This window comes from Magallana gigas, chromosome 4 (assembly GCF_963853765.1).
Source record: "Magallana gigas chromosome 4, xbMagGiga1.1, whole genome shotgun sequence".
Classification (NCBI taxonomy): domain Eukaryota; kingdom Metazoa; phylum Mollusca; class Bivalvia; order Ostreida; family Ostreidae; genus Magallana; species Magallana gigas.
Window position 1 is genome coordinate 53,191,081 of NC_088856.1, and position 22,577 is coordinate 53,213,657.

The 22,577-nt window shown below is 31.4% G+C and overlaps 1 protein-coding gene across 1 annotated transcript; it reads right to left on the minus strand.

Annotated features, from left to right (window-relative positions):
- Positions 1-2,648: 2,648 nt before the first annotated feature.
- Positions 2,649-10,623, minus strand: LOC105345863 (GATA zinc finger domain-containing protein 14). Its single transcript, XM_011454192.4, has 5 exons — positions 10,395-10,623; positions 6,156-9,363; positions 5,697-5,873; positions 4,603-4,748; positions 2,649-2,973 (listed from the first exon to the last, which is right to left on the minus strand). Exons 2-5 carry the CDS (start codon positions 9,361-9,363, stop codon positions 2,968-2,970), a joined length of 3,537 nt encoding a protein of 1,178 aa, XP_011452494.3. The 5' UTR covers positions 10,395-10,623; the 3' UTR covers positions 2,649-2,967.
- Positions 10,624-22,577: the final 11,954 nt, after the last annotated feature.

Genomic DNA, 22,577 nt, shown 5'->3' on the forward strand with positions numbered 1-22,577 from the left:
AAACTACTGAATGTAAAGAAACAATTGTGTTTATGGCTACGCAAGCACCAACAACTTCTTGGAGTTTGTGTGAATTGATTGCCAAAAATATTGATTGAGGTACATGCAATTTTACATATGCCACTTGGCAAATATTGATCTAGGCATAATGTCATATCTTAGCGATAACTTCATTAGATGAGAAGCAAATGTCTAGCGAAATTTTGAATTCATTCTGAGTTACAAGGATTTTTTTATTCAGTGATCCAAAAGTCAAAAGTGCAACGTTTTTTAACGTCTGAAGATTGAATGAAAGCGCTAACGTTTTACTCTGTGTTGACTTTCATTTTTAAAATTTTCTTTATATATATATATATATATATATATATATATATATATATATATATATATATATATATATATATATATATATATATATATATAGTTCACTGCTAGGAGAATGGGTTCCAGAGGGGCGGCAGTGGAGCTCCAATAAAAAGTGAATTTCCTTGTGCTTTATATATATCTTTATAATTCATTATGGGCAGGTATATGTCAATTTGAGAGTTATTGCAATGTTTGTGCTTATTATATATGTATTTATCTCTGCAATGTGTATCGTTCCGATCCTCTCAAATTGTCGTTTAACTGTATTCTACCGGTATCTCAAACGACTGTTTAGTGCACAGCCAGCGCGCTAGGTTCCGTTTGTCATCGAAAGCAAACTTTTTGACTTGCCTAGATGGCCGAGTGGTTAGCGCGGTGGCCGTTCACCGCTAGGAGAATGGGTTCCAGAGGTCAGAAGTTCAAGCCTCGGTCGGGGCGGCGGTGGAGCCCCAATAAGAAGTGAATTTCCTTGTACTTTATATATATATATATATATATATATATATACATATTGAAACACATTAAAATCCACAGTGGTCGGCGAGTTATAGATAAAAATTAAATAAGAAAACACGAAAAACGTTCAATATAGCTTAAGCGCTTTCAAAAATGAAAGCGCTTAAGCTATATTGAACGTTTTTCGTGTTTTCTTATTTAATATATATATATATATGTATATATATATATATATATATATATATATATATATATATATATATATATATATATATATATATATATATATATATATATATATATATATATATTGTGCAATCCGATACATCTGAGAATGTTTCAACAAAGTTTAAAGCAGGTAGTGAGAGTTTATAAATTGAGTTCCATGTATGTTGTTTTATAAAGACTTATCTCAATAATTCCAGAACAAGGAGATGTTAAGTAAATGTACTACGGTTGCTCTCTACGTCATTGTACATACATCAGTAGTGTATGATAGGTTAATTTTCAAGTACAGGAAAAGGAACCATTTCTGTAAATTATGTTACAGGTTAATGTAAGTCGTAACATTTGTGCTATTTGTGGAGAAAACTGTCAAGTCAATTGATTGAACGAGGCTTTTTGTTATTCAAGCTTTTTGAACCTTGATATATACAATGTGAATTATTTATGACGATTTTAAAGTGGATTGTGTTGCGTTTACAATACATTCATAGAACTGATGTAATAATTGGAAAGGAATGAAATTCATTAATATCTTGAAACTGTAGAATTGTATAAATTTTAATCAATGCAAATCAATAAAACCCTTCTAGTTCAACCTTGTTTCTTCCTTGGAGAAAAGGTAATTTACAACCACACCTCTCGCTCTCTCCTTTCTCTCCTTTCTCTTTCTCTCTCTCTCTCTCTTTCTCTCCTTTCTCTCCTCTTTCTCTTTCTCTCTCTCTCACTCTCTCTCTCACTCTCTCTCTTTCTCTCCTCTTTCTCTCTCTCTCTCTCTCTCTCTCTCTCTCTCTCTCTCTCTCTCAGTGAGTGCCTTTATATGAAATAAAGCAAAGAAAAGAAACAAACATTACATACATTTGTATGTTCTATTTTGTCGAAATCTTTATGTCGCGTAAATCAAACACAAACTAACCCAATAAACAAATTAGGGAAGACAATTAAGCAATCCTTTCAGAATGTTCCTTGGAACTTTCGATTTAGTTATTTATTCGTTTTTCAGGAAGGGGTTACAATTTACAGTATTCTTAGTGATAGATAGTTGTTAGAATTCAATTTTTTTAATTACAAAATTCATTTATTTTCCATTTCTCTATTATATGTTTTCGTTCATTTATTTTAATTATTTGATTTTAAGACACATCAACTTACACAACTTATTGTTTTATTGATGAAAAAAGAAATTTTATCGGATTTCATACTCATACTTTTAACAAGTAGGAACAAGTAACATTTCTTTAATGTTTCTGCAACAATATTGATTAAAAGGCTGGTTATAAAGCGCAAATAAGATTTTCAAATCTTTATAAATTAGTAATAGTTTTTCGACCGAGTGAAATAATATATGACTAAAAAATAAATTATACATTAGAAAATAGAGCGAATTTCGAATATGATAAACTGATATAAATTTACTTGAAGACACTCACCAAATTTTGATTTTTTTGTTAATTTTTTTTTGCGGGGGGGGGGGGGTCTAATATGTTGAACGCTTTTTCTATACACTCTTCATCAATCATTACATAGGTCGTGATTCAAAATACATGATATATCTTTTAATAAATGACACAACAAGATAAGAGATTTAAGACTTTTATGACAATTGAATTATTGATGAACTGATGATACAAATGGTAATGGTAGGTAGGAGACGAATTAATGAATGGACCAAACTTCCATTTATACAAGTAACAAAAAAATCAACATTTTAAAATTCATATAAAGCACTTAAATATATACAATATATACATTGAACTTCAACATAAATAATAATATCACAACAGCTTGAACTTCATTGAATGTTTATTCACCGGAAGTAAAATTGATTTATGGGACCTCAAATAAATGGTGCCCTATGTATTTTCCCGGCGTATCCCCTCTTGAAATTCTGGTTAGATCTTCATCTATGGTGTTGAACCCCTGTTAAGCCTACATAAAACAAAAAATAAATGTTATTTCATTAAAAACTGTCCTTGTTGTTTTGCTTTTATTCTGTTTTAAAGTTAAAGATCATTGCGATATACTCCAGGTTTATTTGAAATATTTTGTCTGTCTCGAATACGAGACCGTGGTTATTTTTCTAACGACAAAAGTAAAGCAGAACAATAAAAATGACAGAGAGATAATGTCAAGCACATTTTAATCATAACAATAAATTGCATTCTTTAAAAGTCTATTTTCAACAATGCGGCATACATCATCACGCAATAAAAACCACTACTGATTTAAAAATAAACACGTACACTCTTTCGAAAGAATTATGCAAGCAGTCATTATTACAATGCGCCCATTATACTAAGCAGTCTTTTAATGATCTTTCCTATAAAAAAAATATACAGTTCGTATTTCATTTAGATTCATGTCACACAGAACGACTGGCAGGGCTGATGGACGGGGTTAATTACAATGATGCACATCTCACGAATGGAGGAAAACGTTCTATTTTGGAGACCCATCAAATTTTTTAACTATAATGAAAATACTTGACAAGACTGCGCGTTATTCATTTATGTTTGTTCTGAAATAAGTGATATCAGTTCTCAAATTCATAAAGTCATATATAAACTGACTGTGCGTTATTCATTATGTTTATTTTGAAATAAGTGATATCATTTCTCATATTTTAAAGTCAAATATTTATTTTAAAAAAAAACTTTTATATATATAACTTCAGAATAACTATACTGTGTGAAGTTTAATCTGATACAGCTGATATCAAAACATTACTGTAAACTGATGTAAAGAAAGTAACTCTTGATTTTTTTTCTGATTGTTTTCTGTTTGTAACAATATAATTTTAAAATGAAACATTTTGAATAGCCATATCGCCTGGAATTCGAACTATGTACCAACATTGCAAGCTTGAGATGACATTTAAATGACAAGTTCATGTTGTATACATTTTATCTCATTCCGATCGGATTATTTTTCCATAATATTTAGGCAATTAATGAAACTGTCGAGATCTTTTGGCAATATTCTTGTCAATTTCTTATCATAAATTTCGAAATATTTACCTTAATTACAAAAAGCTTATGTAAATTTAAGGAATTAGCGCGCTGGTGACATTTCTCTTATTACTGCGCCATGTCATACCATGAAGAAATTGAATCATTAATGGAATTAACATTCTATCTAGATATTTTATGTCTCCTATTCGTCTAGCTTACTAGTATTATGACTAGTATATACTGTAGATTCCTTATATTACGCGAGTACTTAATTCAGCGATCCCGCTGTTATCTATCATAACGCGAGAATATTAAATCGCGAATGCGGAACTTTGCTCCTAATCTCTTATAATTCTCAACTCTCAGAAATTAATGCGAAATTTGAAAATCTGCGAGGGGTGCTTCTTGCGATTTTACGCGGGTATTGTCTCTTCGCGTTTAATTAGGAATCTACAGTACAGTTTTTCATTTGTTGTATCTGCTTTTAAAAAAATGTTCACTGTATTGGATGCAGCATCAAAGTTGTACAAATTGATAATTTTCATGAAAGTTATTTAAGATGTTCAGATTCAGGTTAAGCTTAAACGTATTTTAAAAAAGTATTTACCGTTAATGGCCATGGCCAATCACACCGACATTTCTGCTCATCGAAATGAAGAGAAGCTGGACAGTCAAACAGTTTGCCCGCCTGGGCATCTTGTAAACTATTGGCATATTGGCCCCTGTTGGCTGGATTTACTACATATTGGCAAGCTAAAAGGACAGAAAAAAAATCTACATTTCAAACACAAATTACACGATTAAAAAATGTCCTTTGTTATATTGACTAATGTTTGTCTGTTATTTTGTAAGTGATAAGCGTACAACATATCTACTTTTTTTAACATTACAAACCAAAACCACCAACGTGTCTATATTTGTCAAAACGAATTTCATTCAAAAGATTTGTAAATAATTATATATTCAATGTTGTTCTTCTAAATAACTCTTCAACCAAAGTCAAACTTTTATATCAGACGGACTAATGTCAACTGGACTTATTCGATCACTCTGATTGCGTTACTGAACTAAAACATTTTTATGTAAAACCTGTGTGTTCCTTTTGTCACATTTATGTATTTGGATTTTTAATTTAGAATAATTAAATTGAAAATTTGATTAATTTGGTAGACCTCAGGATACAAAGACAAACATTAAATCACTCAAAGTCGGTAATTAATTTTTCCAGTAAAGTCAACAGAGTTCCTTTCGTGCCTGTGTTAACGTGACCAGCATTAATCAGTGTTAAGAGTCAAATGGTCGCGTTATATGTTGTATATATCGCTTAACCTTAATTATCAACGTCAGAGATAAAGATCCAAAGTTAAATTAGAAATTCATAGGATGTCATTTATTTTCAATCTATATGCATGGTCCAATATAAGTGGGTTTTTTTTTCTTTCTCAAATTTACCTCTTGCACAAATGACATTAATTGATGAAATACAAAGGATCTTTAAAATGCAACATGCATATCGCATAATAATCATTTCTATTGGTGTCTCTATAACAATTGATAATTCTAATTATCATATATCTATGAATTCTATTGAAATACATATCTTTATCAGTTTAAAAACATTCCAAGAAAGATATTTCATTATTCTACCAAATTGCTATTCTAGGATTTTTGGACAGGAAGTTATAACTTGAAACAACTCACATGTCAAACTTGAACCGGAACTGGAGATTGGTTGGGCTTGTGGCCAATCACAGCGGCATCTGTCTACGCGGAAATGTAAACCCGCGGGACATTTTGATGTAAACCGGCCAGCCTGAGCTTCCGCTTTGCTCATAGCGTACTCGTTTTTGTTGAACGGATTGACTTCGTAACCACATGCTGTTAAGAAAATAATTTTAAATGTAAATGATTGGGTTCGTATTGTAGAAATACTTACCTATATTAACACAGCAAAAGTTAATTAAACACTTATTTTTTATTATATGTTTATCTTGTTGCGTTTGATTTATTCTGTATCACGTTTCTTTAAAAGATTTAATTTCTCACCAGTTGTTGGGCGACACTTTTACGAAAATCAAAATAGCCATCAGTGAGAAAATACATCTGTCGAAATAAAAGCAATTGATAATCTTTCTTTTTTCTAAAATGAGTTTAACTTACTGCTCTTAGTGGTCATCTGAAACATCTCGGGTGCTTTTGTAAAGGCTTGCTGGATGCCGAATCCTTGGGCTGCTAGAGAAGATGTCGTGTGTAGATTCTGTTTATGATCCACTACTGGCACGGTTGTCGTCTCATAGTAATTGTAATTAATTGGAATTTCTATGATAGGAATATTGTTCTTTAGTTCTGAAATCTGAACAATATCTGAAGACAACCCGTCAATTGGTTTTATGTCCAAAATGTTTGTACTAGTTAAGGAGAAGTCACTTTGTCGCGGATTTTCTATGTTAAGCATTTGGATATGAGGATTATTAATAATTTCTCTAGGCATGTTAAATGAGGTGTCCATGATATCCCGCTGATTAAGTTTAGGTGTGATTGAGTTCAGACTGTTAGACGGAGTTAGTTGTTGGTTCTGTGTTCCATACAAAGAAGTATCAACTTGGTACATATTTTGTGTCATTTTCCCCATGGGTTCAGGTTCGAAACCAGTTTGCTTCATATTTGGATGTGTTTCTTTATGTCTCCACCTTTGGCCTGCTGGAACTTCATTGATGACATTATACGAATTAGTTTCTATCTTATCATTCCTTATATTATATTCTACTCTCGATGGACTTCCGCCATTTTGCATATTGTTGTTCTGGTATAATGTGTTAGACGATTGTAATTTTTGAACACTTTTCACATTTGTAGGTTCTGGGATATATTCAACGGTTTGATGAAAATATTCTGCTGGAGATGGTGGCATGTTGACTATATTGTACTGAACGTTTTCTGCACCAGGCATTTGAGTCTGAATTTGATTTTGTCTATCAAAGAATTCTGAAGGGTTTCCTAGCTGGCTGTTGAATGCGCGGTCTTGCTGGCGCATAGGTTCTGATGATTGCTGATTATTTTGCATGGAACTGCCTTGGTTTATTGGTTCTGAATGAGTGCTTTGCTGACTACCTAACTGAGAATGACCTTGTTGTGTCCTTTGGTTAAAATGCTGACCATTCTGATGGTTTGGAACAACCGGTGGCCTTTGATGATTCATGGTTTTGGGGGGATTTCTTTGCTGATTAGCCTTTGTTTTCTTTTCGTGTGTGGTACTTGGGAGACTGGCTCTACCTAGGTTAGAAAGCGACCCTCCTAGAGAATGATTAATTGGTTCGTGTTGGCTTCTATGATGCTGTTGATTCTGATGATTGGCATGGGGAAGCTGTTGTTGATTCACTGCAGCCATATGTTTGTTTTGATGTACATTTGATAGCGTTTGCTGATTGTTTAACCTTGTGTTTTTATTAGGATCTTTATGTTTTTTACGTTGTTGCCGTTGTCCATGAAAATTCTGAACATGTTTTTGATGCGAATTTTTCTTTTCAAGAGCATTTACCATATTTTTGGCATGCATATCGTTTGATAAATGATTGCGATTTCCAGTATTTGTATTACCTCCTGCAACATATTGTGAGGAGCTTTGTGTTTGGGCCATATTACCGTGTCCAAATCTTTGACTCATTTTATCTTGTCTCTGTAAAACCTGGTCACTGTGCGGTACTTGCGATGAAACTGGTTGCTGACCAAATCCGAGTTCATTTGCAAATCGTTTATCGTTCAACCATTCGTTATGATTACTATTAGATTCAGCATTTTGGAAATTGGAGAGAGATCCCATTCCTAATCCCATTCTTCCGTTCTGAAAATCTACAATTTCATTCAGAGGTTTATTTTGAGGTATGTGGGTGTTTACTTCTTGTATCTGTGTATGAACACTTTGATGATGAGAGTTATCAACAACGTGTTGAACAGGTCTTGGCATTATTGGTTCAGTGTTCATGGAAAGAGACCCTTGCTGACTTCCACCAATTATGATGTCTGCTACATTTTCAGTGTTTGATACTACATGTGCAGATGAAGGAACCTCAGTTGGTTTAATTGCAGGGGATTGTCTTGGTTTTTGTGGAGTTTTCATGTTAGATAATGACGTGCTTAATGCGTTATGTTGCTGCTGTCTTTGATTATGGTTCCAGTTTGTTTGCTGTAATGTTTGTCTTCTCTGGAACAATTTATTTCTATCAGAAACAGACATTTCGTGGTGGTTGACTATAATATCAGAGGGCGGCTTTTCTCCACTGACTATATGACCACCAATAACGGCTCCATCTGTTGGATTGACAAATGAGTATCTTTGATCGTGTGGGTTTGGGGGCTGGCTTGTAGGGTTGGGCGTATTCTGATTAGACGAAATAGGTACACTGAATCCTTTTGTTGTTTCATAGAGTCCCTTTTCAATACTCTGCTTCCACATTGTTACCGGGGATTCTGTTGTAAAATAACCGCCTAGTATGGAATTTTGGAACGTTGTTCTTAGTTCTTCCATTTGAGTGGTTCTGAAATCAGTTTTTGTTACCGGTGGTTCAGAGGTTGTTTTAGCAGTTGTTTTAGGTGATCTGGTAAACGATGTCCCTTTAAAGCGATAAGACGCACTTTGTTGACCAAGCCTATAAACGGTATCGCCACTCTTAAATTTTATGGCTTTTGGTTTCAGAATATTTGGTTTATTTGTTGACATAGAAGAGGTAGTATCTGAGACCTTTGCAATTTTCTGTCTGTTGACTGCTTTCTTAATGGTTGGCTGGTCAATGGTGTAAGCCCTTTCCTGTTTAGTGATGTCAATCTTATCTGCTAACGTGTTCTTTTTTATTGGAGTTATGTTAAGTTCTTTCGCCTGTACACTTTGAACGCTAATTTTGCTTTCGGTCGGTATTTGGTCTTTGTTCAATGGACTGTGTCTGTTCGATCCTTTAAGTACATTGCCGTTTGTGTTTGAAAGTCCTTGGTTTGATACCGGCGGGTAAGAGTCCGGGGTCATTTGAAAAGGTTGCTTTTGGATCAAATATGGATCCGTTGGTGTTTGCGTTGGTGCCTGGTCCCCAGGATACGAATCATAAGGCATCTGATCAGGCAATTGCTGAATATTATCTACCACACTATTGAAACTTGAAAGCGACGAAAGTGATGTCAGAGTTTTTTGTGGATTATAATACCCATTGTCCACTACAGCCACTCGTTGGGGACTTGCAGCATCAGCAAACTCAGGACTGCTAAGAGAACCTAGCATAGCCGACTTCTGATCCGGCGTAACGAAATGTTGGTGTGTTGAATAGGCCAAGTTTATCCAAGAGACAAGCAGAAAAAGAGACTTCATTGTACAAGCTCCCATCTACAAAATATTACCATCGGCATAATATAAAGCATTTTTTCAAGGTAGTAAATTCGAGGGGTGACATCAAGAATATATTTCTAACTTTTTGTTTATAAAAATGTCTTTTAAAGAGAATGATCTTTAAAGCACTTTAATTACACATGTCTGTATCTTCAAACATATTCTGCAATAGCTTATTTGTATTTCATATTAACAATTCTGTTTTAAATTTTATTCTGTTTTAAGTCATAATTTCAATTAAACCTTTTGAACTCACAGTTATATGCAGATGCAAGTTGAATTAGCTTTTTAATATGAGGTGACACTCATTTACACAGAAGCTGTGAGCGTCTTCAGTGGTTTTTGATTTACAATGTCAACTGCCGCTATAAATTACTTTCCTGATGACACAAAAATCACGTTTTTCTCCTATTACTCGTTGCGTAAACTGACTCACGTCTTAAATATACTCTGAAGAATGATTGCATTCGAAATGAAATAAGAAAATAGGGAATTTTTTAATCTTAAAAATGTTAGCAATATTAATGCCTATAGATATTTTGAAGGATTTTGCTACAAAATTTAATTTTTGTGTAAGTGTAAACTGATTTTGTTTGTGCTCGTCTTTATAGCTTTTCCGATACATGTTTTAGAACTAAAACCAAAGCTTTTATAATAACTGAAATATTGTAGTTGTAGGAAATGTTCTACTTAAATACAAACTCAAGGGTTAGTTAATATTGTTGAAATGACATCGTAAGTGCGGCATCATTCATCGTTTAAAAAAAAAATCATAAAACATACATATAAGTAACCTGACTAATATGAAATTAACATTGTATTTATATTTAACAACTGTTTAATTAAATGCTAAATCATAAAACTTTGGTACATGCACATAGTCAAAAAGATATAATACGTCAAAAAATGCATTTAACAAATAGTTTTTTTTTATTTTCATCTTTGTTAAGTATTTACCATTAACTTTTTGCTGCATTCACCAAATAAAAAAAAATAAACAGAATTTAGAGTCGAAGAAACCATCTTACCTTCTTGTCTAGTCTTGAGAATGACACAAAGTGTGTGAAGTTAATTAATTCAAATGGATTAATTAAGATTCTCCGTCAGTGGAATTTCTTAAGATTTATTGGTCACAATAATTGTATCCAAAGGTTTTCATGCAAATAGCACTTGTCCATATCTAAGAGGCAGAAGTCAGCGTAAACTCCAAAAAAAAAACACGTCCACCTTTCACACTACTCACATCAAAAATGAGAAAAGAAAAGCGTTTTCATGATAGCGTTCAGTCAACCATTAAATTTATGTAAACCGTGCTCACTGTAGACGATCTATTGACAGTTAGATTAACTTGTAAAATCTTCGCCAATTACATCCAATTAAGGTCCAGAATTAAATTTGAATCATAATTCAGTGCCTTAATTATCATGATATTGTTGAACAAAGATGGTTTTCAAAGGGCTAATTAAATAATCCATTTCATTAGAATTCCAAAATTAGTCTTCAGAGAAATTTCATTTTAGTTAAATGCATCAGTCCATTTTATTTGGTTTAACAAAACCCGATTTATATAGGCATGTTATCCTTGCTTTGTCCTTCGTTTTATTTTAATTAATGCATTAATTATCATTTTTTGATGATAAAACGTGATTATTCTGGAACCTAGATTAACGAGCGTATCCAGATTAAAAGTTTGCTTATCATGAAAACACCTACACTCAACATGTAAAGGATATATGACTCAGCCTTCCTGCTCCTGTTTCTTAACCTTATGGGGGAAAACTACTTATAATTTTAGGATTTTTCACTAAACAACTTTGACATCTCGTGTTTGTATTTTCTATTGTTTTTTTATGATGCAGATCATTTATCCAAGTCTACATATTATTTTAAGTAAATTTTGCGTGGGTAAAAATATGTTGCTTATAACATGGTTTCTCATACGTTCTCTCTAATTTGAGATTTATATGTTATTGACGCACTTTAACACAGTCTGACTAAAATCATGGATGAAACAAACAATATTGAACAATAATTCATAAAATAGTTTCTGCTGATGACAGTTATCATCTCGTCCTTAACTCTCTTTTATATTAACAGAATTTTCTCAACGCTTTAATTCCGTAGATAAGGTTTTACTCATAAAACGTGCAAAGAATCAAACAAATGTGACAATATAAAGAATAAGATGAATTATATGAATGTGAATACATAAAGTTTTACAAAGTGTGAGCATACATTGACGTTTTCTCTCGTTAAAGGGTTTTTGATGAGTTTCGCGCACATCGACACGTACAATGAAAGATAATTATATACAAGGAAATACTTTTATGTAGAAATAAACCTTATTGACAAAATGATGAATCTTATGAATTAGCAGGCAATAATTGTCAAGCATACATTTTTCTCTTATCCGTTGCATTGATGACTAAACATCAATTGTTTCCTTAAAACTTGTTTGTACAACAAGGCCCCATTCGTTTTTTGAAACAACTCTTCACTTTTATTTTTCAATTATTGTCAATTTCTAAACTTTTTCATCTGTTTATTTGCATTTTTTCATTTGCTGCAATATTTATTTTAACTATTATTTCATTTTCTTAATGACAGGAGTTTGTGTTTTAGTTTACAAACACACAGCAGAAAATGATATGCAGGAAAATGAAAATACACATAGTCTTTACAAATCTTCCCGAACTGAACCTTGGATATTTATTCAAATAAATATTTTGTGTTTTGTCTTTAAAGAGAACAATATAACTTAACACTGCTGTAAACCCGACAATTGTCATAGATTTGTCGGAAGAGGACCTAAATAGGGGATGACATAATTTAAGTAAAAGCTAACCTCATACAACATTCTTTTTCAATATATTTTGTATATTAAACCAAAATACCTTTTTAAAAATGAAATATAGAAATACATGTACACATGTGTATATGCATTAGAATTTAAATATTTGAACAAAAAGCAGCAATAAAAGTTTGCCTTTTTTGGAGTTAAATGAGCGTTTACATCGTTAGTGTTGTTAAAATGTCCTATGGTTTAAGTCCGGTGTAGTCCAAGCATGTAATAACTGTCTCAATATGATACAATGATTATGAATGAAAATGTGTCCTTATAGACAAGAAGTCTACCAGATTTGTTTTTAACAAGAGTAACAGTTAAGTAAATCCAAGTCCCAAAGTTACCAAATTGGAGTTTTTCAATCAATTTATCTGCTTTTGTAATTTCATTATCCTGAAATGTACACAGTGGTTATTAATACTTGTTTGGTTATTGGTTGACACATTGACAAGGTCAATGTCTGAATAATGAACAGAAAACCATACATGCATATGTAACAATATTCTAAAACTTTCTAAAATTAAACATTTTTGATTATTTTCTCTTTTTTGTGTTTTATAGAAAAATGCAATAAACTTGATAAGAAGGAAACGTTTGCGGTTAAAGTTTAAATCTGGTTCCTAGCTATCAAGAGTTGAAAGACTAGTGATTGTTTGTAATGTACTGTTCATTATCTTTGTCATATAGTTGATTGACAACAAAATAGATACTCTTCCATTCATACAGCTATATTCATAAATACCATAGAACAGTTCCATTCAAAGTAAAGTAAGTGCTGTTTTCTTATTTAACATATGCATGTTTGTAACCAGAATAGATTTGAATCAAAAGTCCTTATTGATAACCATAGCACGACAATTAGAGGTCGAAAAATATCAAACCGACATACTTAAAAAACATACATATTAAAAATTATCCAGATAAGTTTTTAAACAAAGCCCAGAACGTTTTGTATCGGACTATTAAAACTATAATGAATTTCGTATCTGTGCGTGTTCAAGAACATAAACGCCAATAGCATCATTAAAGGGGATTGTTATAACGTTATGAGATGATCAACAAAATCGTACATGTAGCTATCAAGTTGACTTACTTAACTATTGTATTAACTAACATAGCAATCGTCTTAACTTACATACATGTAACTATCGTCTCCTTGAGTTACATATCTATTGTGTTTACTTAGAACAAAGAAAAATGAGTACTTAATTTGATTACTTAATACACAATAGCATGAAAACAGTAGTATATTTTACTTTGATCCAACTGTCGTTTTACCCACACTGCACGAAAATATTTTACAATAAGAGTAAAGAAAAGATACAGTACTAGATAAAGCTCACATTGCAAGTTATCAACCAAAAATATAGTTGTTTTGGTTTTTCACAATACAACTGATAACTGCATTCATCTGATGTATAAAACCACACTTTTTGCGCGTTAATTTATTTATTTTCTTTATAACCTCTTAGCTAACTAAATATATTGAACATTTTTCTCACGATTGTTTGTAGGACGTCAATTGATGAAAGAAGATGAATTGCGAAAGGTGACTTGGTTAATTCTTTACTGACCTAATTAGCTCGATTTAATTACATATTGAAACGCTTGTTGTTTCGATAACCATACCTGTTGGGCAGCTCATTGGCTGTCAGTTTCACAAAATTAATTATGTTAATAGTTTTTAAAAATAACATCTATCATGAAATAGCTGGACAGATGTGGTCATGTTACTTTTCTCTATACATAGGAGTCTTATGACAAACACTATTCTTATTGGGCGGGTCTTACGCACCGTTTTTTCAAGCAAATAATCTCAATAATAAATGGTTGTAAATTGGTTTTAAGTATATTTGAAAGGAAGATAAGGAAAAGTAAGTAGTATTCATGTTAACAATTCAAATGAATGTAAAGACCATTCAAGATTAATTGTCTTTCGATTAATATCTGTTAAATTGTAGCTACATGAACACTTTTAAAAGCATATAGTGTCGTATCTCTTTTCTTAATGATGTTTATTGGGTCAAATCTCAATATAACTTTTATCATGTTCCAAAGAAAAATTAGATAAAACACAGTCATCGTCACACCCCCCCCCCCCCCCCACTCAATTCAACTACCCTGTTTTATGTTTACTGCCATCTAGTCATACATGTACAGACAAAGAGTTGTTAACACAATCTGGTCATGGTTCACAAATTAATGTTTAAGATTTGCTACCAATCTTTAGTGGCAAAAAAGAGTATGTATTTGAAAACATTAGTATATACACATTCTTTGCATACATTTATCAAAAATTAAAGTTGACTGATCCAAGGTTATAATCCGATTATTAACTCTCTCAACAATTTTCGCCTTTACCATTTTTCTTGTTACCCTGTTTTGAAAAAGTTCTATCCATCAAAACTAAAATCGTGCAATCAAGAAACGAATTGGCCCATTTTATTCATTAAACATATGTCATATCTTAATTTTTATGCATACCCTAAAAAAATTCGCATGAAATATATTCACTCTTTACATAGTCATTCAATAATATTTCACAGCCTGCATATATTTTGATGCAAATTCCCACTGACATAGATCCGCCAAAGCGTTTTCCAACCTTAGTCTCATTTCGGGCTGGTTTATCGAAAATAAAAGTTAGGTTTTAATTCATTTCTCAATAATTAATTAACAGGTAAAATTTAATTATAACTTACGAACATCAACTCACACGTGATGTAATCTGTTACTCTGGTGCAGGCGTTTTGTATTTCTTATTTTCCTTTTTTATTTTCTTTTTTTTTTCAAAATGTTTTAATCTATAATTAAAGATGGAATTTGTTTTACACTTTAAATTTTATCTCTCTCATTTGATACTTTATGTATATTAATTTAATAGCATTTGTGACCACTCATACATTAAATTAACAAACATCGCGCTGACTCACATTTGTTTGCAGATATTTACATGTAAACAATAACAATCTTTTTTAATAAGAGGAAGTTAGTGAACTCGGGTATCATTACATATACAATACAACTTTATTGATTTACCAAAAACACTTTGTTTCACATAAATATATATTATATTATTTTGAAGTATAAAACTTTAAAATGCCATTAATCTTGCAATATCTTAAAGCAAAATAGTTATAGTTAATAAAAAATTAACAACCTTTTACAGAAAATGTACTTTACGTACTAAAAATGTCATATAAAATTTAAACATGTATTGAATATACATGACGAATGAAACATTGTTATTCGTATCAAATTGTTGTATAAACCACATCTATTTTAGTTCAAATTAACTGTATAAATTCAAAGAAGTGAAAAAAGGTATGATAGGTTTTGATAATGTCTTCAGATATATATGATGTTTCAAACCAAGACACATACATAAAGTTTATACGTCTTTTGTGATTTTTATATCGTTGTTTTCTGTGGTTTAATTAAGGTAGAGATGTTTAAACTTGTACTCTAAATAGATTCGCATTCCTTTTAACTTTGTAATTTATTTATTCACAAGAAATCAATGTCGTAAGATTGTTATGTGGACTGCATTTTTATACTGTTTGTTTGATTGCATTACTCAGGGTCATCAAAAAGGACTGTATATACATATAATTTGAAAAATTTAGTTTCATTTTAGTTTAATATTATTATACAATAATATATACAACAATGTATATATACAACAATGTATATCTTACAATATCTAAATACTGTGGAATCATTTAAATTCGGGGGGGGCAATTTTTTAGGGTTAAGGGGTTTTTTGCTTTTCTCGTGGGGATATAATTTCGTGGATACGTGGGTTTTCAGCTTCAGTAGGAAAACTAACTCTTTGAAAAGTTTTGTTGGTTGAGTATGTAAATTCGTGGGGGTGGACTTCCCACGAATACCACACAAATTGAGCCACAACGAATTCTAATAATTCCACAGTATCTAAAATCTAGATAATTTGATATGAAGAACAAATTATAAAAGAATATTTGATTTTTAAATGACTGCTTAAAAATGTATTAAAAACGTACGATGTGATCCTTCCGTCGTAGATGACACACAAATAACATTTTCGATGTCTTTTTAATGTTCATACTTGTTCGAAACTGCTTTACAATAGACATTTTTCAGTCATGAAAACTTGAAAGCAAATTAGGAAATATCATGAAAAAAGAATTCTATAAATGAATAAAAAGGTTATAACTTCTAATAAACATTTCTGGTGCAGTGATTGTACATAAAATATCCAATGCTAATGAAACAATCTGAAGAAGTTGTGTCATCCGTTGCCAAGAGGTTGTATGACGTGTTGTTCAAGGCATGAACATTAATCTTAATCGAAATATCAAGCAATTCAATTGGAAATTCCTAATTTCTAATATTCTTGCACAAGTCTTTATTCCTATTTAGAGGTCAAAATTTAATGCACTATTTTTCCTAAGCATTGAGCAACTAGTATTTGTTTATTTGTAAATGTCAAACTGGTGTTTAACACTCGAAGTCAGTCATTTCTTTTAAAACAATGAAATATCAGACTTAATTTCGTCATATGTTCGCATAATAGAAATTCTTATTCATTTTTTTCCCTCCTTTATGTAATTCCTTGCTTAGAAATTGACAATACTTTGACCATATCGTGAGTTTGATCCGAATAAATGTTTTCAAATAGGCTGTTAATGAAGTAGGTTTGTGACAAGAGTCAAGAAAGCTAAGGCACCATTATCAAAGTATATGGTCTTTAGCGATATTCTTGATTATTATCAACGGATCTTACAGACATGTAAGACATAACGGCGACCTCTTAATTAAACTGTATTATGTTCCTGAAATTTAGAATAATTATTACCATTTATTAGCATACGAACATTATACAATTAAATGCAATATGAAATGTTTATCAAATTATACATGTTTATGAGTTCACTAATGATCACTGAATATCCCGTATAAAAATTAAAAAATATTAAAAGTTTCTTAATAAACATAGTGAACATTTTTATAATCATATCATGTCTTTTTTTAAGATAGATGGCATAAAATATCCATGCTTGTTATAGGAAAAATGATATGCTTTTCTTTAATTTACATACATGTAGCGTAAGTTTGTTTTTTCTTCGCACTAGTATTTTTTTATTCTATATTCATAGATAATAAAGTTGTTTAATAATCATTCTATTTTCATTGTTGCATTTCAAAAAGTTAAGAATAGTAATATTTATAGCTCTTTTAGTGTATTTCTTGATGTCTAAAATTAAGTTTGCCTATCAGATTTTTAAAATCTTGCGTTCAGAGTTATAAACATTCTCTATATAAAGCAAGGAATGTATGGACTTCTTGCTGAGCGATTGGTACCGACGGGAATTTTTATGACGTATCCTTTTTTCTTAACCATCGCAACAAGTCATCATCTGACAGGACAGGCTATGTTAACGTTAATGGGTTTCAGCTGAGGTCTTTACGCATATTTAATTTGTCAATTCGCTCTGGAGATTACTTCACCTTGTGTATCATTTTTCTTTTAATGCGTCGTTTCTGTGACACCTTTTAACATTCGAGTCCAAAGTGCTTTGCCTTAATTGTGTGTAATTACATACACAGAACAAATGTTAGCATTAATTAATCTGTTATAAAGGTTGTGTTGCAATGACCATTATATACTTTATCATTTAATTTCTAAAGAAAGGATGTATATGATATAAAACTCATTCAAATTTTAAAGCTTAATTATTTAGATTTCTATGTACAAAATAGCAAGTTATGATCAAAAGTACGATAAGTAAAACTTTAAGGTAGATCTGATGGAGAATATTTGTTGACCAGCCAGCCTCATTAATGGTGTTGCATGGCAATGACCATTTGAAACCTTATCATTCCTTTTTTGGATGAAGAGTTTTGCAGAGAGATGTATGTATAGGAAAATGTCTGAAGTTCAAATCTTAACAAATATTTTTATTTTTTTGGTATAGATAATTATAGCTTATTGCCAAAAATATTACATATTTTAAATTTTAAGGCAAATCTGATGAGTAATTCATTGACCACCAAAACTCGTTAAAGTTTTCTTTTTATTTAAATGGAAAAAATAATTCATAGATTGGCCAGAAGCTTGAGAATTCAGTAAGAAACTAGTCCTTTAATTTCGAAGGTCATAAAAATGATGATTAATTGTTTTCTAAGCAGATGGGTGTTTTTATAAATCGTATGCTTACTTTAATCTAAGATTTAGTCATCATCATACTGTTAAAAGGTCCATTAGAAATGAAAGTTAAAATATGACTTAAAACTTGTGTTCAATAATTTTTATCTTAATCATATTATACTGTAAAATATAGACTTTCACAGAAATACTTAGAATGTACAAAAGGAAATGATAACATGAATTCTGTGACGTTTCATGGGGATTTTGTTATCTCTAAATTTGAACATGATGGTGTAAAAAAGAGTTGGATAATATTAAAAAGGGAGAAATTTTAAAGGAAAATGAATATGGTATATTGTCAAATGTAAAAATGTACGCATGAAAAGGGGATTTTTTTTCTCAAGCTTGGTACTATTACTAATTCCTATTCAAAACGGCCATGCAAATTTTGTAAGATGGAAAAATAAACTTTTGTAATTAAAGTACCATGATTAAGTTTATTAGTTAAATGTCAGACAAGTTTTTTTATACCTAAACTAAAAACGAAAACAACCTCAAGATATCTCAAAGAGATAATTACAAGCAAATAATTATGATGGTTTGACATGTAGACTAGCAGGCACTTGAAGCATTTATTCGTTGTTTTTTTTGGGTTTTTTTTTTTTTTTTGTAATCTAACGAGGTTGACCTGGTCATTATGCGTGTGCTTGTCAGGGCAATACACTGTACAAAGACACGTGTTTTCTTGTAAACTGCAAGTTAAGAAAACATAAATCTTATATTCACGTGTATGTGTTGTCTCTGTATATATTTTACGTGCAATTTCCTAAAATCCCAAATTCATGCTAAAAGGGGATTTTTGAATCTTTTATATAGAAACATTGACTAAGTATATGTACACGTAGTTAAAAAGTTCACCTTACTAATTCACAACTTTAATTATGTTCGTAAACAATGTTTTATTTGATAGATGTCTAAACATTTCATAAAGCTGTTATCTAAGACAAGCCATTAGGATTCTTATTCACACAATCAAACTTATAGTCGTCATACGTGTACGGGAACATCTTTTATTGTTTCTTTTGTTTTCCTATATGTGAATAAGGAAAACGATGGGCGATTTCATTTGATTTGGTATTTAATTAAAATACTGTCCATATTAACTATCTACTACGCTTTTAATGTTTAGAATCATGTATGTAACCATTCTGATAGAGGTGATCTAATTAAAGAAAAACGATTTATTTATTTTTTAATATGTTTTACGGTGCCACCGTTCTGGCGAGCGCAGCAAGAATTACACATACCTTGCATCGTTGTTTAACTAGTGTTATTTAGGTATCAACGAACGTCAAAGAATTTTTGAGAGAGTATTGCTCTACAATAAGTATGCCAAAGGTACTAATTTTAATGGTTATGATACATACAACGCAACCCCTCACCCCTCTCCCCAGAGAGAGAGAGAGAGAGAGAGAGAGAGAGAGAGAGAGAGAGAGAGAGAGAGAGAGAGAGAGAGAGAGAGAGACAGACAGAGAGACAGAGAGACAGAGAGAGACAGAGAGAGAGAGTGCCCGGTCCCTGTTTGTAGGTGTGTAATTTCAAACTTTTAAATCTAATGGTTTGACTTTATGCAATATCCACATAAATTACATGTAATCGTAAATAAACACCCAATTAAAACAGTGTCATTGTCTGTATGCTAAATCTTGAAATTTGACAACTAGAGAAGAAACTCTAAACGTTTAAAAGATTATAGAACTTAGAGAGTGAAACGGAAACAATCAAGTTATGAATATGTAACCCGAACATGATTTAGTCTTTTCTAACGAATCACCTGTATCTAAGAATTATCAACCAGACTTTTCGTTGCATCTTCTTGTGCTGATACTACATACATGTCTTCATTATTATAGGTATCTAGAGTTTGTCTATTTTTACATATGTTGAATTCAATGAAAAAGTTTAATTTTATTGTAGGAATTGTAATGTAGATTCGCCTTTGAATTATAACTGAGATATTTTTGTTCTTTTTTTGTATGCAAATATCAACGTAAATTCTTGAACTGATTCAAAATCTAATCGACAGCTATATAAGAAGACTTATTATATCAATTAACAAGAGGCCCATGGGGCCACAACGGTCACCTGAGCGACAATGGGCGTTCAAAAGATATTGTGCCATATGGCCCCTCGGTAGAATAACAAATAATAAATGTTGTAAAGTATTCGAATTTTACTTTTTTTCGCATACACGTAAACTTTGACATTGTTTCTTTATGGAATACTAGTTTTACCAAGAATAAGAAAATCCTACGCAAGATATAAAACTAACATTTGGTAGGGGTACACTGTTAACTTCCAATTCCTTATATTTTCATTCTGCCCCCACCCCCCACTTTATAAAGCGATCAAAATATATGAGAGCATAGGTACATTTTCTTCCTCAACTTCTTACTAGTTATTGTATTTTGTTTAAAAAATTTTTAAAAAAATCCTATAGATGTAGAGAAAAAAATGTACCTCAATGCGCTTAAATCCTCAAATTAAAAACCATTCAAAAATTTAATTTGGCTTGTCCATTATGATTAAATTGCTGTTTTTAACCTGGCGTAAACTCGTGTGACTTTACTCTTACCTTAACTTACTATAACTTGATTGATGAATACACTGGAATGAAAAATGTTGTCACGTGACATGTTAAAGAGCTATAAAATCAAAGTTACAGTATTGACAGGCACATCACTCTATTTAACTAAGGCCCACCGATTATTTTCATCTTTATTCAAAATTAACAAACGGCTACAAACCAGGATAATTTTCTGCTGTAATATTTTCTTAGGAATAGCGATAATTCCTTTATTCCCGCAACAGAAATGTGTCAGAACTATGGAAACTGCTTTAACGGTGTCGTGTGTCGTTTTTATTTACTCGAGTCTGAAAAACTATCAAAATTGATGTAGATTTCATATTATTCATTGTATAAAGAGGGGGCCCCAGAGATATACAGCATATCTTCCTTTAATTTTTTGGTACAAGTATTTAATATTTAGTGAGACATTTCTAATGATCAGCCAAAATTTCAGCGTCAATCGTAGATTTATAAGCAAGATAAAGAGCTCACCATTCTGCTAGGCTTGAGTCATATTTTGTTCACATGAGTTTATTACATTCAGCTTAAGATTTTTAACTTGCATTGGTATATTCTATTCAGCATTTAAAATGGAAAAAAAGAATGGTCTCAGATCTATGTACAAACATAGAATTGTGAGTAATCTCTGTATCTTGCTTATAATTCGAAGCTTAACACTCATATATGGTAAGTAAATAGAAATTATAAACAATTAAACATAAGAAACATTCACTATAACAAATAAAGAGCACAATTTATCTTTCAAAATGAACATATATATACCTACATATTTCCGTCAGCAATATTAAACTCTATTTAAACCGAAAAAACATATTGCATTAATCTACCATTACGCAAATGATCATACCGAATAACCGATAGAATGAATTGTATTTTAGTACTTTTTTATTACATCAGATTTTGCTTAATTTGCGCAGGTGAACAGTTTACTGACTGATTTACCAAAGTCTCTGATTTAGTACGTAAAAATTACAAAATACAGGCGTTAGTTCCCAGATTACAAAGCATAAATAATGAAAACGAAACGAAAATCAAAACAAGCTAACACCAGCGTCATATGTGAAAATTGTCCTCGCATTGAATTATTTAACCTCAATTTACTTTACAAAATCTGCACCAATGTATTTTGCTTTAAACAAAGAACCTCGTTTTAGAAGTGAAGTATGGAATACGAGTCTTTGTATAATGGGTAGGCAAACCCGGCCGGGGCAAATTAAAAGCCAGGCTGATCGGCAATCGTTAATTCCAAACAACGCATTGTTTTGCAGCAATATTTACGTAGAATACATATATACTGGTACGTAACATATCCTGATAAGTTTAATGATACTGGCAGATTAATAACCGCCAATCTTTTTTTTTGCTCCGGCCCGGGTTGGCCTACCCATTTTACCAAGACTCATGGAACCCAAAGCTATAACTGATTGAAACACGCCTTTCCTTTATTATTATTTTCGTAAAAAAACATATTTGAAACAGAATTAGCCCATAATTTTAGCAATTTATATGTTCCTTTCCATAAGGATTATTTATGCTAAATTACATTGAATTTGACTCAGTTGTTCTTGAGAAGATTTTTAAGAATG

Bases quoted from the DNA above. Each gene is read 5' to 3' on its own strand.
- LOC105345863 (XM_011454192.4), bottom strand. From the start codon at position 9,363: ATGGGAGCTTGTACAATGAAGTCTCTTTTTCTGCTTGTCTCTTGGATA. The intron at 5,874-6,155 runs GTAAGTTAAACT...TTTTCTTAACAG, and splicing joins TCAGATGACCACTAAGAGCA to CATGTGGTTACGAAGTCAAT. The intron at 4,749-5,696 runs GTGAGTTGTTTC...CTGTCCTTTTAG, and splicing joins TTCCGGTTCAAGTTTGACAT to CTTGCCAATATGTAGTAAAT.